Source organism: Jaculus jaculus, chromosome 11, assembly GCF_020740685.1.
Source record: "Jaculus jaculus isolate mJacJac1 chromosome 11, mJacJac1.mat.Y.cur, whole genome shotgun sequence".
In the NCBI taxonomy this organism is placed as follows: Eukaryota; Metazoa; Chordata; class Mammalia; order Rodentia; family Dipodidae; genus Jaculus; species Jaculus jaculus.
In genome coordinates, this window is record NC_059112.1 from 15512198 (window position 1) to 15528118 (window position 15921).

Below are 15921 nucleotides of genomic sequence, written 5' to 3' on the forward strand. Positions count from 1 at the left end.
GCCCCCACCCCCCAGGGCTGGAGCTATAGGTTAGCATAACCACGCCTAACCTTTTATGAGTGCTGGGGCTTGAACTCTGATTCTCATGCTTGCTAAGAAAGAAAGTGCTCCAACCCACTGAGCCATCTCCCCAGTGAAAATCACTGTGACCCTTTTATGGGTTCCCATTTAAGAGTAAAAAGTATTCTGAGAACCGGGCGTGGTGGCGCATGCCTTTAATCCCAGCACTCAGGAGGCAGAGGTTCGATGCCACCCTGAGACTACATCGTGAATTCCAGGTCAGCCTGAACTAGAGTGAGACCCTACCTCGAAAAACCAAAATTAAAAAAAAAAAAAAAAAAAGGAAGGAAGAAAGGCTCACACTGTTTACCATGTGCTACAAGGGAACCCAGCCAAATGTCACTGTGAGGTGCTGAAGGCACGTGCCTCACCTCACCCTGTCCACATTCCCACTGCTGTCCCCATTCTTCGGCCCCCTTTGTCCCAGTCACTCCCTGCCCCTGCACACACAGACAAGCTCCTATTTGCGCTCACTGAGCATACTAACGCTTGTCTGGCTGTCAGGTGACATCTTATTGACCGTGAATGGAATCGAACTCACAGAGGTCAGCCGGAGTGAGGCGGTTGCCTTATTGAAGAGCACGTCTTCCTCAGTGGTGCTTAAAGCCCTGGAAATGACAGACCACGAGCCCCAGGAACTCTGTCACAGCCCAGAAGCCCTGGACTCCAACCACAACATGACCCCGCCTAGCGACTGGTCCCCATCCTGGGTCATGTGGCTGGAATTACCACGGTGAGTCTCAATGTGACTTCCCAATGGTGGCGGAGGGAGGGGGGATTATGGGAGGAAACGATTATGTTTCTTTTTTTGTTTAATTTTTTTTTAAATTTATTTGAGAACGACAGACACAGAGAGAAAGACAGATAAAGGGAGAGAGAGAGAATGGGCGCGCCAGGGCTTCCAGCCTCTGCAAACGAACTCCAAACGCGTGCGCCCCCTTGTGCATCTGGCTAACGTGGGACCTGGGGAACCGAGCCTCGAACCGGGGTCCTTAGGCTTCACAGGCTAGCACTTAACCGCTAAGCCATCTCTCCAGCCCCGATTATGTTTCTTGTACCAACTCTCTTGGGCTGACTCACGACAGCAGCATCTTAATGCGGCCCAGTCTTGGTTGTGGAACTGTTCACAATCTGTCTTCCTTTTGGTAGATGAGATGCATGGAGAAACCCTAGGGCAGGAATGAAAGTCTGGGCGTGGAAACGCTGCCAGGCCATCCCCCCTGGCACGTGCACAGAGTTGCCACACACAGCCCTGTAGGCCATTCACGTAGCATGCACAGCTGGGCACAACGGGTCAGCCTGACCAATAGGAACTGCCTGTGGATTCGAGGGAACTGAGCTGCACCTGGAAAAAGTTCATCACTGCCGAATTGGCTAGTCACATCCCTGGGAAATACATGGAGGATGTGGCTTTATTCTGGCTTTTGGTCAGCCCTGACTGTCCAAACAACGTTACTGGTTTCTCAAATGTTTAAGTATCTTTTGGCTGGGGATGCCTTGTAGAACAGCTTTGTCACCACTTTTGGGAAATTCTTTGGGAGGAAGCTGGTGGCTGCATTTTAGTGAGATATAACTGAAGGCTTTCAGTGACATGTTCAGTTGTTTGACGTAATGACTTCAGAGAAGGATTTAGGGGACCCTCCTCCACTAAGCAGCTACATACAGGAACTAGTCAAAGAACAGATGTGTCAGTGTTTACAGCCCTGCTTCAGAGCATAAACCACTGGCCTTCAGATCCATGATGGCAAGAGTGACTTCAGTGTTAGATGCTGGAGGTAGCCAGGCATGGTGGCGCACGCCTTTAATCCCAGCACTCAGGAGGCAGAGGTAGGAGGATCGCCATGAGTTCGAGACCAGCCTGAGATTACATAGTGAATTCCAGGTCAGCCTGGGCTAGAGCAAGACCCTACCATGAAAAACAAAAAACAAACAAAAAATGCTCAAGGAACTGAATACATTGTGATAGGACTAAATAAATGAAAGCAAGATAGCAGATTTTAGAACAGTTTTCTTAAGGGTGGAGACCGATCTGCACTGATTAAATAAAAACACATTTGAAATGCACTTTTTATGGGACAGTGCTTTGTGTCTCACTAAAGTCAGCCTTGGAAGGTCATTCAAGACATGACCTTTCTCCCCGCTCCCTAGCCGAATGCCCACCCTGTCCACATGAGTTATCGGACTGGCATTCATTGCTTTACAGTACGCCTTTCTTCTCTGCCATCCTGAGCCCAGGGGTGCTGTGCCGACAGCCAGCTTGTGCACTTCCCGTGCCATATCAGCGGGCAGAGAGCTCCACAGCTAGCTCCCGTGGCTTATGGGCACACTCTCTGCATTCTTCCCCGCTGCCTCGTTGATGGCCTCTAGCAGCAATCTTAACATGGGGGATGGTCTTGCTCAAGGCACAGTCTGAATTTCTGTCCCCGGCTCTCCTAGTTGCTTTTGCATAGTAACTTTAAAAGCAGAAAGCGAAACACCGTCTTCATTCAGCGAGAGGTACCGCATGCAGCATGTTCCTGTATTATTAGGTGCTCTGATGCTCAGATGTGCACTCCGATGATCCAATGTCAGTTTTCAGGGGGTGAGGAAGACCCACTTCCTACTCCAATCTGAAAAAAAAAAAAAACAATTTTATTTTGTTTACTTGGGAGAGAGAGAGAATGGGCACACCAGGTCCTCTAGCCTCTGCAAACAAACTCTAGATGCATGCACCACGACGGTGCATCTGGCATATGTGGGCACTGGAGAATTGAACCTGGGCCCTTATGCTTCGCAAGCAAGCGCCTTAAGCGCTAAGCCATCTCTCCAGCCCTAACTCCAATCTTGACTCCTCAAATCCCCAAGATCTCTAGCTTCCCACGTCACTGATACAGAATCATCATATTGGTATTAGTGTGCATGTCTCCAGCCATTGGGAGTGAATGATGTAGTAAGGGGTTTCACGTGATTTGTCTTACCTCGGCGATACTCCTTTACCGTATTGCTAGCCATTTAGACAGCGAATGGGTTTAAAAAGACATGCATGGGGCTGAAGAGATGGCTCAGCAATTGAGGCACTTGGCTGCAAAGCCTGATGATCCAAGTTAAATTCCTCAGTGCCCACATAAAGACATATGCACAGGGTGGCCCATGTCCGGTTTGTTTGCAGCAGCTAGAAGCCCTGGCGTGCCCATTCTCTCTCTCTCTCTCTCTCTCTCTCTCTCTCTCTGTTTTGCAAATAAATAAAAATATTTTGCAAAAATTAAAAAAAAAAACCTGCATAGAAATTTGCCTCTAAGTTACAAATACACAAACATTTCTGCCCTATAATGTGTGATCCAGCCAGTTACTTACGTTCTCCTGCAGTGGACATGTATGGCCGCCACCAGGGCTAAGTTCAGGAGAGCCATGGCAGTGTGAGCTGAGGCACAACCCAGAGAAAAAGTGGGCGTGAAGAGGGCAGCACTGGCACCCCAACATGGTGGTTTGGATTTAAGCAGTGGCAAGATCCCTGAGACAGGACCAGGCAAACATGCTCCCAGGAGTCCACTTGTCAGAGGCACATGCGCAGCGGCGTCGCATTCTCCAACACACAGACTGTCGACTGCTTGTCAATAGGAGGGAAGGCAATGCGAACACGCGTAACATGTGCTTTCTTCTCTGCGGGCTTGGGGCCTGCATTCCACATCTGGAAGTCTTTCCAAATGTACGCTCATCTGGACTAGCGTGGTAGAAATATGCATTAACTCACTTCTCCTCTTGCCTAAGAATTTAACCTTTTACTCTCCAGAAACCCCTAAGACATTTTACAGCAAAAAGAGAGAGAGAGAGAATGGGCACACCAGGGCCTCTAGCCATTGCAAAACAAACTCGAGACGCATGCGCCACCTTGTGCATCTGGCTAATGTGGGATCTGGGGAGTTTCAAATCTGGGTCCTTCAGCTTCTCAGACAAGCATCTTAACTGCCAAGCCATCTCTCCAGCCTTTATTTTTATTTTTCAAAATATATTTGTTTTTATTTTATTTATTTTTGGTTTGTTTGAGGTAGGGTCTCACTCTAGCTCAGGCTGACCTGGAATTCACTATGTAGTCTCAGGGTGGCCTTGAACTCATGGTGATCCTCCTACCTCTGCTTCCCGGGTACTGGGATTAAAGGTGTGCGCCACCACACCCGGCTCTTTTCAAAATATTTTTATTGATTTATATGCAATCAGAGAGAGAGATAGAGAGAGAGAGAGAGAGAATAGGCCCAGAGACAATGGGCACAACAGGACCCTCCAGCCACTGCATGCACTACTTTGTGCATCTGGCTCTACACAGGTACTTGGGAATCAAACTTGGGTCATTAGGCTCTACTGGCAAAGAGCCTTAAATGCTGAACCATCTCTCAAGCCCAACATTGTATTATTTTTTAAATATTTATTTTTTACTTTTTTGACATAGGGTCTCAATCTAGCTCAGGCTGACCTGGAAATCACTCTGTAGTCTCAGGGTGGTCTTGTACTTGTACTAATCCCCCTACCTCTGCTTCCCGAGCGCTGGGATTAAAGGCGTGTGCCACCACACCCGGCTTAATATTTATATACTTGCAAGGAGAGAGGGTGAGGGAAAGGACAATAGGTGTGCCAGAGCCTCCTACCACTGCACACCAACTCCAGATGCATGTGCCACTTTGTGCATCTGGCTTTACATGGAGTCAAACCCAGGCTGCCAGGCTTTTGCAAGCAACTACCTCTAATAGCTGAGCCCTCTTTCCAGCCCAGCCTTTGATATTTTATCCTTGGTAAAGGGGCACCACATCCATGCTATGGAATAATAAAGAAGCCACACAGTCACTGATACTTTGCAGCCCTTTGTATGCCAGACATTCCTCCAGGTTTCATGTGTTCCCTACACTCTCCAGCCTTAAATTCTGGTGTAAAATGCAAAGCCTCTTGGAACAAATGTATAGAGCACATTTTAAGGGCCAACAATGCTACTTTCAATGCATAACGGATATTAAACTATTGTGCTATTACAGTTACAGGAAAAACAGCCTCACAGAGGTATACTTAATGAAAATAAGAAAAAGCACTTTTTAATCTCGGGGATTAAAGTTGAATCAAAGATGATAAAGCAAATGATAACTTCATTTTAAAATTTACCTTCATTCTCAGTGATGGCCAGTTCCAAAACTTTATCTTAAGTTATTATAGTCAAATTAGGTTACATCTTAGAGACAGGAATTCTGGGCTTGTCATTTTCCTTTGTATCTTTTTTACTGAAAAGTTATTTTGTCTAATCAGTTTTCTTCTCACTTAAAATGACTCAGGATACTAAAGGTCAAAGTGGTTAGAAAGCTAATCCAAGGTTGTATGGCTAGTCTCAGAGCAGGTAGCTAACCACGTTGTCTTTCAGTTTATGATTTTTGTTTGTTTGCTTGTTTTGGTTTTTTGAGGTAAGGTCTCACTCTAGCGCAGGCTGACCTGGAATTCACTCTATAGTATCAGGCTGGCCTCGAACTCAAGGTGCTCCTCCTATCTCTGCCTCCCGAGTGCTGGGATTAAAGGTGTGTATGTGCCACCACACCCGGCTGCAGTTTATGATTTTAATCACTGTGCACAAGTAAGTCTGAGGATGCTAAGCCTATATTTAACTTTAATAATTTTAAGGTATGCCATTTTCCCTCCTCTACAATAAAGCAAGTTCTGAAGGAGTTTGCATGAAACCCTTCTGTCATTCACCGGGTCTTTCACATAGCCATTGGAATAGGAAGGGAGCCTCCGCCTCCCAAGTGCTGGCATCCCAGGCAGCATGGACCACTGTGCTCAGTTATGATACTGCTTATAAGTTCTTTAGAGCAACAGATACAACTAGCTGTAAGCCATTTGAACTAGCAGCACACTGGCAGTTACGTTCCAGTAAGATGTGTCCTGCTGGTGTAGCTGCATTGACTGAAGCTCTTCTGGAGTCACCCTAGGTTAAAAAACACTTGCCAGAATGAATGAAATCTAAAACCAGGCTGCCTTTGAGAAAACCTGCCTTTGAGAAAGGATGTCAACTGACCAAAGCCATGGATTTAGGGACACAGTAAAAATTAGGAGCGATGTAAAGGCTAATGTGTTACGATTCTAGCTCATTATTTTTTTTAAAAAAAATATTTATTGGACAGAGAGAAAGAAGGAAATTGAGAATGGGCACGCCAGTACCTCCAGCCACTGCAGACGAACTCCAGACACATGTGCCACCTTGTGCATCTGGCTAACATGAGTCCTAGGGAATCGAACCTGGGTCCTTTGGCTTTGGAGGCAAATGCCTTAACTGCTAAGCCATCCCTCCAGCCCTCATTATTCTTTTTATGTGAGAAGAAAACTGATTAGACAAAATAAGTTTTCAGGAAAAAAAAAAGGTACAAAGGAAAATGACAAATCCAGAACTCCTAATCTCTAAGAGGTAACCTAATTTGACTACAATAACTATAGATAAAGTTTTGGAACTGGCCATCACTGAGAATGAAGATAAGTTTTGAAATTAAGTTATCATTTACTTTATCATCTTTGATCCAAGTTTAATCCCCAAGCTTATAAAAAGTACTTTTTCTTATTTTCACTAATTATACCTCTGTGAGACTTTTTCCTGACTATAATAATAGCATAATAGTTTAATATCCATTATGCATTGAAAGTAGCATTGTTGGCCCTTAAAATGTGCTCTATACATTTGTTCCAAGAGGCTTTGCATTCTAACCAGAATTTAAGTCAGTGATAATGGTCATCTGTAAATTTGGGCCAAAAAATTTTAGCTTTTCTGAAAACAGAAAGGACTAATAAAAATGTTGAGGTAACATTTTCGTAAAAGACAAATACTGGTTACTGGTTCAATTTCCTGCAGTCACGATAACCATCTACTATTATCTTGCCAGCCTCTGCCATTTCTCTTCTTCTGTAAGTGGCAGTGAACTTATTGACAATGTAGGGTTCCAGACTTGTGATTCCAGTGTAAAGATAATGATGAAAAATATTTTTGAGGATGGAGATAGGGCTTAGTGGCTAAATATGCTTGCTTACAAAGCCTGCTGGCCCAGGGCCAAGTCTCCCAGTAAAGCCAGAGTCACAAAGAGGCGCATGCATTTGGAGTTCGTTTGCAGTGGCTGGGAGGCCCTGGCGTGCCCACTCTATCTCTCTATGCTTCTTTCTCTCTCTCTGTCACTCTCAAATAAATAAAAATTAAAAATTAAAAATAAAATTATTAAAAAAATAAATTTAAGAATAGAAGAAATCAAAATAAGGTCAAATTACTTAATTTGTGATCAGTAAATTCTCCGTGGGTAAAACAGTGCACTGAGCCAATGCCAAACTCATCACAAAGTTTCTGGTGCTTTTTTGTTTTTTAACACCATGAGAAATAGTTTAAAAACCAAACCAGCAAGAAATGGGGTATTACAGCTAGCCTGGTTCATGGACTCACTTTATGTTGTAATGCTAAATTGAGTTTTGTTTTTCTTTGAAGAGGGTATGACTCTCCTATTATCCCTCAGACATCTTCTGGCCAAACGACACCTTCAAATGCTTTGTTGAATAAAGCAATACATTAAAGAAGAATAGAGAAGATTTTGAAAAATCTTTCTTGGGCAACTCAAAGACTACCTCATACTCGTGAACTCATTCAAGAGCTAAATCCACCCGTGAGCTAATCATGATTTTCTCACTGGGAAAGATGACCAAAGTCCTTGCCATTCCCTGCATTATGCTAGGTCTTCTTCAACTGCACCTAAATTGAGAGAATGAGCTCAGAATTTTAAAAAATAAAAATAAAGCTCACAAATACATTCACAGGGTAAAGTCACATAATCTCAAAGGTCACTGATCAAACCCAGCTGCCAGATTTCCCAGTGGGGAATGAAGTAATTCCATATAAGAAAAAAAAAAAAAAAAAAGCCCGTCAGGCTCAGCTGACCAAAGCCTGACTAGCATATTGTTCTTGGTGCTACAACATAGGCCAGTATGCACACCACCAAAGGAAAACAATAAAAATTAGTGAACGCCTGAAAGAGGACCCATGTGGGTACTTTCCCCCACCCTGAAGAGGCTGGGAAGACTCTTGTGGCTTAGTTTTAGGTTGAAAAGTTTTGCATTGTAAAAAAAAAAAAATTCGAATTTTTAGATGGTTGGGTTTAGAGTTGGTCCACATAAAATACTTGTTAAAGGTCAAGTTCAGACCCAAGGGAGATACTGAAAAAAACAAGTCAAAAGAATAAGAAATAATGTGGGCTGAGCGTGGAGGTGTACGCCTTTTTAATCCCAGCACTGGGGAAGCAGTAGTAAGAGGATCTCCATGAGCTCGAGGCCACCCTGAGACTCCATAGCGAATTCCAGGTCAGCCTGGGCTAGAGTGAGACCCTACCTTGAAAAACCAAAAAAAAAAAAAAAGACCTGTGGTTTCAAGGAATGCCTCTATGTACCCATCTGTGTAGTCAAAAGAATCATAACTGGAAAAATGCCCTTGGGTAGGAGTGGTCTAATTACTTCCTTTCTCCAACAAATGGGACACACAGCCATCAAGGTGGGAATGTGAGGTGGTGTCTGGGGAACAACCGACTATAACTGTTAGGTAACGTGGTATTCTCACCGCTTCTGCCGGCTGAGTGCGCTCCTGACTTCCAGGTTCACTGTAAAACATAGCTGATATTTTACAGTAGGTTATTTTGTCAGTAAAGGAAATCCATTCATACTTTTGGCTAACACTAAAAGAACTGATTGTACATGATGTCCGACAATGGATGGATATAAAAACTGAAATGAGCTGAATATTAGCACATTTTAAAGTAGTCACCAAATCCAAAGGCTTGTTCTATTTTCAAATGAGTCAACAGTAACATGAAAAAAAGTTACACTAAGGTCAGTAGCAACCATGATGGAAACTTCGGTGCTTAACATTTCACAAGATCGTTTTTATTTGTTGTCGAAAGCAGTTGAGGATTTGAAGGTACAGTCTAGGAACAAAGGCCAGAGCTTCATTTTCACAACATAAACATGCTAACTTCCTGTCAAACCAGCTCCTGTACTATGGCTACAGTAAGAAGTCACGAGTCTCAGAGCACACCTCTCTAACACTGACCGGGACACAGTTTGCACTCAGCCCGGCACACGAGGTGACCGACCACGGCCATGGAATAGTGGAAGGCTTTCTGGTCGCATGCTGTCTTGGGTGCAGCATGCACTGTGGCTGCTTCTTCGTCCACGCCTTTTGTTCTGTCCAGTTCCCTCCACATCAGCTTCATCTTCCTCCTGTAATTGCTTTTTAAAAATCTTCACTCAGAGCTGGAGAGAGGGCTTAGCAGTTAAGCGCTTACCTGTGAAGTCTAAGGACCCTGGTTCAAGGTTTGATTCGCCAAGACCCATGTTAGCCAGATGCACAAGGGGACACGCGCATCTGGAGTTCATTTGCAGTGGCTGGAGGCCCTGGCGTGCCCATTCTCTCTCTCACTCTCCTTATCTGCTTCTTTCTCTGTCACTCTCAAATAAATAAATGAAAATAAACAATAATTTTTTTTTTAAATCATCACTTATTGCATGTATGTATGCGTGTGCCAGGGCCTCTTGCCTCTGAACATTAGACACGTGTGCCTGTTTGTTGCATTGAGCTTATGTGGGTGGCTTGGGAATTGATCCCAGGCTTGCAGGTTTGCATGCATGTTCCTTTGACCACCAAGCCATCTTCTCACCTCTAAAAAAGTACTCTTGTACTCATGAAATATGCTGCAATTTCCAGGCGTGGTGGTGCACGCCTTTGATCCTAACACTTGGGAGGCAGAGGCAGGAGGATCACTGTGAGTTCAAGACCAGCCTGACTCTACAGAGTGAATTCCTGGTTGGCCTGGGCTAGAGTGAGACCTTTGAAAAAGCAAAATAAAAAGTTTTAATTTACATTTTATTTTATGCCTGGATGCCTCTCCAAATTTACACAGGTATGAACTAGTATTTTTCATGGACCAAAGGAAATTGCACAATTAACTAGCATAGGTTTGAATTATTTTCATTGAGATTAACTGCTTATCCAAGGAATGTTTGCCTTCGTAAGAACTATGCATGACCACAAGTAAGTAAAAATTGATATCCCTCAGTATGTTTCACTTACTGGTCTACAAGTATTTAGATACTGAACTTTTCACTAATTCATGCATTAGGGCCACAAACTCTGGTCATCTTTCTCAGTAGACACACATAGTGTATGTTGGAATGGTATTGCCATTGTGGTAAACAGGACCAAGTACAAAAAGCTGCTGCAAGGCATAGAGGCCACCATGGAGTATGAGTGGGCTTATGCAGTGCTATTTGGATTTAAAGAAAGGCTAATGAAACTAATCATTAAAACGTCACTCTGAGCCACTGAGCCAGGTGTGGTGGCGCACACCTTTCATCCCAGCACTCGGGAGTCAGAGGTAGTAGGATCACCTTGAGCTCCAGGTCACCCTGAGACTGTAAAATGAATTCCAGGTCAGCCTGGGCTAGAGTGAGACCCTACCTCAAAAAACGAATAAATAAAATTCACTGTACACACGCTGATCTCATTCAATTTCAGGTCCTTATATAACTGTAAAGATGTTGTATTACGAAGAAACACAGCTGGAAGTCTGGGCTTCTGCATTGTAGGAGGTTATGAAGAATACAGTGGCAACAACCCTTTTTTCATCAAATCCATTGTTGAAGGAACACCAGCTTACAATGATGGAAGAATTAGGTAAGAGTGACTACTTAGCAAAAAAATAACATAAATAAATAATCATATTCTAATATTTTGTTTTCTACATGTAAAGGCTGGTTCCATTTGAAAGAAAGCACGTATTTATTATACTTTTAGAAGAGTCAGAAATTAAAACATTGGATCATTTAACTTCTAAAGAATTCAAAATTAATTCCCTCATGGTCCCATATTGCAATGCTCTATAACACAAGCTAAATGAAGTTTAAAGAATTTAAGTGGGGAGGAGAAAAATCTTTAGTTAAAATTAAAATGGTCAGATGTATTAAAAACTGGGAGCACCAAAGTAAACTTGCATAACTACCTAGTAACAGACTAATGGTGCAGCTTGCTTTGTTTTCTTAGGTGTGGTGACATTCTCCTTGCTGTCAATGGCCGGAGTACGTCAGGCATGACACACGCTTGCTTGGCAAGGATGCTGAAGGAACTGAAAGGAAGAATTACTCTCACAATAGTTTCTTGGCCCGGCACTTTTTTATAAAACCAAAAAATGGGTCTTAAGAAGCAGAAAAACCACAGACAGGCTAAGGGAAACAATGTTATTTATCATGTCAATTTTTATATTTAAAGAATATATTGTAAAAATGCTAGGAAAAGTACAGCCTAATGAAAGTAAGTGACATCTCAGAGAATATTCTCAGAAATAAAAACTACTAAGGTTTTTATTCAATGTGGAGGATTTCTCCTGCTCTACGCAAATTTAAGTTTGTATTTTTCTTTTCAATCAGAAGCCCGTAAGAAAACTACAGTGGTTTGTATGCCCCTCTGGATTCAAATCATTGATTTAAATTTTAAAATATGGTATATGTTGAGTTCAAGAAAGAGGACATTATGGGCACTTTTAATTTCAAAGGCAGACTTTTAAAAAAATCATTGCTGAGAAAATGTTCATCAAATAAGAAATAAATATTTTTTAAAAACTATAGTTGTCTCTTTATATGTGATCCTAATTAAGTTTACTTGTTTTATCACCTTTAAAAAGATTCTAGTAATCCACTTGTTTCAAACACCAACTTTGTTCCTACCATCAATGACATTCATCCCTCCCAGGATTATCCCAGAGTTACGAGCTTGTGTTTTCTTAGTTTAGTAAGAAATGATGGCTGTGTCCATATTCATATTCATAAGGGTCAGTAACTATAAAAATGCCATATGCCACTCAACCAATGAGCACTGGAAAAGACACCAAGAATGGCCAAACCAGATTAACCGTGGCCCAGATACATGGCCATGAGGCAGTTCAACTTTGAGTCACAGTGACAAGTGTCTATACATGTGCCTGCTAAAAACTAAACATTATGTTCCAGAGACTACCAAAATGTCCTATGCATTTTAATGAATTTGATATAAAAGTACCTCATTTAGTTTACCATGGACCCAAATTTTGAACCCTGAAAAACTGCTATTAAAGATGTATCCAAGTTCGTCAATGTACCAAGAGCGCCACAGCAGGAAAGACTGGTTTCAACATGAAGGCTGAGAGCGGTCTTGGGCAGAGAGCCAGCCTTTCAGAGACAGCTGTCCTCTTCACAGGAAGAAGGTCGTGGGTGCGGGGAGGGATCCTTGGCCTTCATCAATACGGTTGTATGCACGTGGTTAACCTTAGCTCTGAATGCCCCGCTGACTCCATCACACCAGGCTATTGGGTAGAAAGACATGACTGTCCTTTCTTTTTTAAATATTACAAGACAAAGATTTTTAACTTAACATGAAAAATTCACACTCATTTATTTTGGGAAAAAAAAAAAAAACTTCATTCTAACATAACAAGATTAAAGGTGATTTTTTTAAACATTATCCAGAAAAATAAGGCGATTTCTAGCAACTCCGAGCAGGACTCCACAGAGGCGCTGCGTCTACTCTGCAGGCGCGGCCTCGGCGCTCTCTGGCTCAGGAGCGGGCTCGCTGCCGGCCTCCTTGCCCTCCTTGCTTCTCTTCGACTTCTTGTGCTTGTGCCTCCGGTGACTGTCTCCCTCCTCGCTTTCATGCCGACGTCTACTATTACTGGGAAGAAAGAAAAAGAGAGAGAAGAAAATTGTGTTGTTTAAAAACATGACAAAATCAAAGTAGTTTTAAGTAAATGATCAATGAATGAAACAGTAGGCTTAGAATAAACTAATGCATTCATTTCTAATAAGCATATTTTGGAGAGTCAGTTTGTATGGGACTATCCAGGCAGAGATGACATTATCGGGTTATTTTCACCAGTCACCCCAGATTGCTTGTGTCCATTTCCTTCATTCTGAAGGCTAATTATAAATTAGAAAAATGAAGCATTCCATCAGAACAGGAAGTACTGGTCTATAGGGCTGATTTTCAGCATACAATGGGCATTAAATGAATGCTAATTTTGTTGTTGTTTTGAGAACACAGGTCCTGGGGTAATTCTTTAAAGCAGACAGTGCTTTATATTGATTATAAAGTCTGGTTCATACGCCCAAATTCTCCGTCTCACAATGAGATAATGTAATAAACCCAAATCTACCATTATTGATCCCGTGCTCATTTTGTCTTGGGATAAAAAACACAGCCTTGTTAGGATTTAAAAATCACTGCTGACGCCGAGGACGCCCTCCAGCGGGGAGCACGTCACTCTGCTGGCTCGAACCGCGGCAGTGCTGCTGAAGAGCCCACCTGCGAGAAGACTTGTGCCGGGTCTCCTCTTTCTCTCGGTGTCGCCTCTCTCGGTGTCGCTCCTCCTTCTCGCGACTCGCTCTGTGGCGCTCGTAGCCTCGTTCTGCATACTCCCTGTATCTGTATCGTTCTTCATCGCTGCAACACAAGTGGAGAGAAGGGTCTGAATACCTGCACGGTTAATGTCACCTGACTGGCAGCGGGGACAGGAGACACTGAAGCCCCACAGAAGCCTGCATTGTACAAGCCAAAACTCAAGTTTTGCGGGGCTGCCAGTCACAGATTACCACGCCTGTGAACAGCACAGCACAACATGGAACAGCGCAAGTCGACCTCTATCTGTTCTGTGCTAGTAAGATTTTCAAAACAGACAATACAAAAGTTCTGCTTTTTATTTCTGGGAGAAAATGGATCTTATAGCTGATTTTACATTTTAATCAGCTGTGTTCTTTTCTTTTACTCCTACTTTACAATTACAGCATATCTGTGTATCTCAGATTTCTACAAAAATTCTTTACTTGGGGCAGGAGAGATGGCTTAGCAGTTAAGATGCATGCCTGTGAGCCCTAAGGACCCAGGTTCGATTCTCCAGGTTCCATGTAAGCCAGGCACACATGGTGACACATGCATTTGGAGTTCGTTTGCAGCGGCTAGAAGCCCTGACATTGCTCATTCTCTCCCTCTCTAATAAATAAATAAAAGAAAGAAATCTTAAAAAAAAAATTCTTTACTTGTACAGCTCTGGGCTCACAGTAAAGATGCTAAACCAGTGTGGCTCACATGGCTACAGGGTAGAAGACAGATAAAGGGTCCTTTTATTGATTATAGAAAGGGTACTATGTTCCTCTCAAGAAGAGGTATGAGTGGGAACAAAGCAATACCAAACACCCTCTACAACACAATCAGTGAATGCATGAAGCCTGGAAATCCCTGTTAAGTTCATATTGTGTGTGTGTGTGTGTCTGTGTGTGTATTGGAGAGGAAGACACATGTCTAATAACTTCAAATACCTAAACCTAAGGTACAACTCCATTTTCTGATATTGGATAGAATTAGCCTAAAACTGAATGGATGGTCACAGAAGTTTATTTACTTCCCTAAGCCTATCCACACTTTTATGTACCTTAACTGACATTTTTCTTTCTTTCTCTGAGCCTTTCAGGTCTTTCAGTAATTTTTCAGAGGCAACAAGATACTGAAGAATCTGGGCATGAGCAGAGTCAAGTGAAAGCACATGCTACATAAAAGAACAAATTGGTATCCGTCTGCCTAACAAAGTACTCAGCAATTTGGCCTAATATCAGAACATGCACAAACTACCTGTGCCATGTTAAATTTTAAAACATTTTTAAAATTAAAAAACCTATGCTTTCACATCTGCATTAGTCTATGCACACAAATGTCTACGTTTTGTCCTAACTACAAATACACACTGTCTTTGGAAGCCTGTCGTGTGCAGGGCCGTAAGTCAAGATAGGCAGTGGAGAGCAAGCGTCCCTGCACAGACCACCCAGACCACGCTCTCACTGTGCGCTTATGGAATTAAGTGTCCCAGACTATGCTATATGTAAAACTGGCAACAGTCTTTTTCAGGGTTTCTGTAGAACTGGCAATAACATTAATAAATTACTAAGAGTACATGGTCAAGAGGTGAAATTTGGGAGCTGGAGAAATGGCTCAGAGGTTAAAGATGCTTGCCTTTAAAGCTTTACAGCCTGGGTTCAATAACCCAGTGCCCAAGCAAAGTTCATTAGCAGTGGCAGGAGGCATACCTGATGTACTCATACTCCCTCTTAAATGAATATATATCATGTATGTATGTGTGTGTGTGTGTATACATATACATACATACATACATATACATACACACATCCAGGCATGGTGGCACATGCCTTTAATCCTAGCACTTGGGAGACAGAGGATCACTGTATGAGGCCACTCTGAGACTAAATTTCAGGTCAGCCTGTGCGAGAGTGAGACGTGAGACATGAGACCCTACTTCGAAAAACTAAAAATAAATAAATACATGAATTTTTTTAAGTTTTCAGAAGCAAAACATTTCTTTTTTTTTTCAACAACTTTTTTATTTTTATTTATTTGAGAGTGACAGAAGGAGGGAGGGAGGGAATGGGAGCATCAGGACCTCCAGCCACTGCAAACGAACTCCAGATGCCTGTGCCACCTTGTGTATCTGACTTATGTGGATCCTGAGGAATCGAGCCTTGAACAGGGATCCTTATGCTTCACAGGCAAGCGCTTAACCACTAAGCCATGTCTCCAGCCCCAAAACATTTCTTGGAGTAGTTACTGACCCCTAATAACTACTATGTCTCTGAAATGAAATAAGCAAACACAGTAGGCAAATGAGTATTTCTTCTACACAAATATGAGGCTTTCCTTATAATGATTCCAACTAAATTTACTTAAAGATAATTAAGGTCGGTTATCTTTTAATTTTGTTGTATGTACCGCCCCCCCCCCCAGAGCCTAAACTATTGTTGGTTTGG

At 42.6% G+C, this 15921-nt stretch overlaps 2 protein-coding genes across 9 annotated transcripts in view; one reads left to right on the forward strand and one right to left on the reverse strand.

Annotated features, from left to right (window-relative positions):
- The window catches only part of Lnx1 (ligand of numb-protein X 1), a 129794-nt gene extending 118136 nt beyond the window's left edge, over window positions 1-11658 (forward strand). For all 3 annotated transcript variants that reach the window (XM_045161705.1, XM_045161706.1, XM_045161707.1), the window contains 3 exons: window positions 565-793; window positions 10601-10759; window positions 11126-11658. In XM_045161705.1, coding sequence (XP_045017640.1) covers window positions 565-793; window positions 10601-10759; window positions 11126-11261 — 524 coding nt within the window. In that variant the 3' untranslated portion in view covers window positions 11262-11658. The remainder of the gene's footprint in view (window positions 1-564; window positions 794-10600; window positions 10760-11125) is intronic.
- An 825-nt stretch (window positions 11659-12483) lies between these two features.
- Fip1l1 (factor interacting with PAPOLA and CPSF1) overlaps window positions 12484-15921 on the reverse strand; it is a 61601-nt gene continuing 58163 nt past the window's right edge. For 5 of the 6 annotated variants that reach the window (XM_045161711.1, XM_045161709.1, XM_004658699.2 and 2 more), the window contains 2 exons: window positions 13415-13552; window positions 12484-12784 (listed from right to left, as the gene is read on the reverse strand). In XM_045161711.1, coding sequence (XP_045017646.1) covers window positions 12534-12784; window positions 13415-13552 — 389 coding nt within the window. In that variant the 3' untranslated portion in view covers window positions 12484-12533. The remainder of the gene's footprint in view (window positions 12785-13414; window positions 13553-15921) is intronic. The other variant, XM_045161708.1, reaches the window with a different exon arrangement.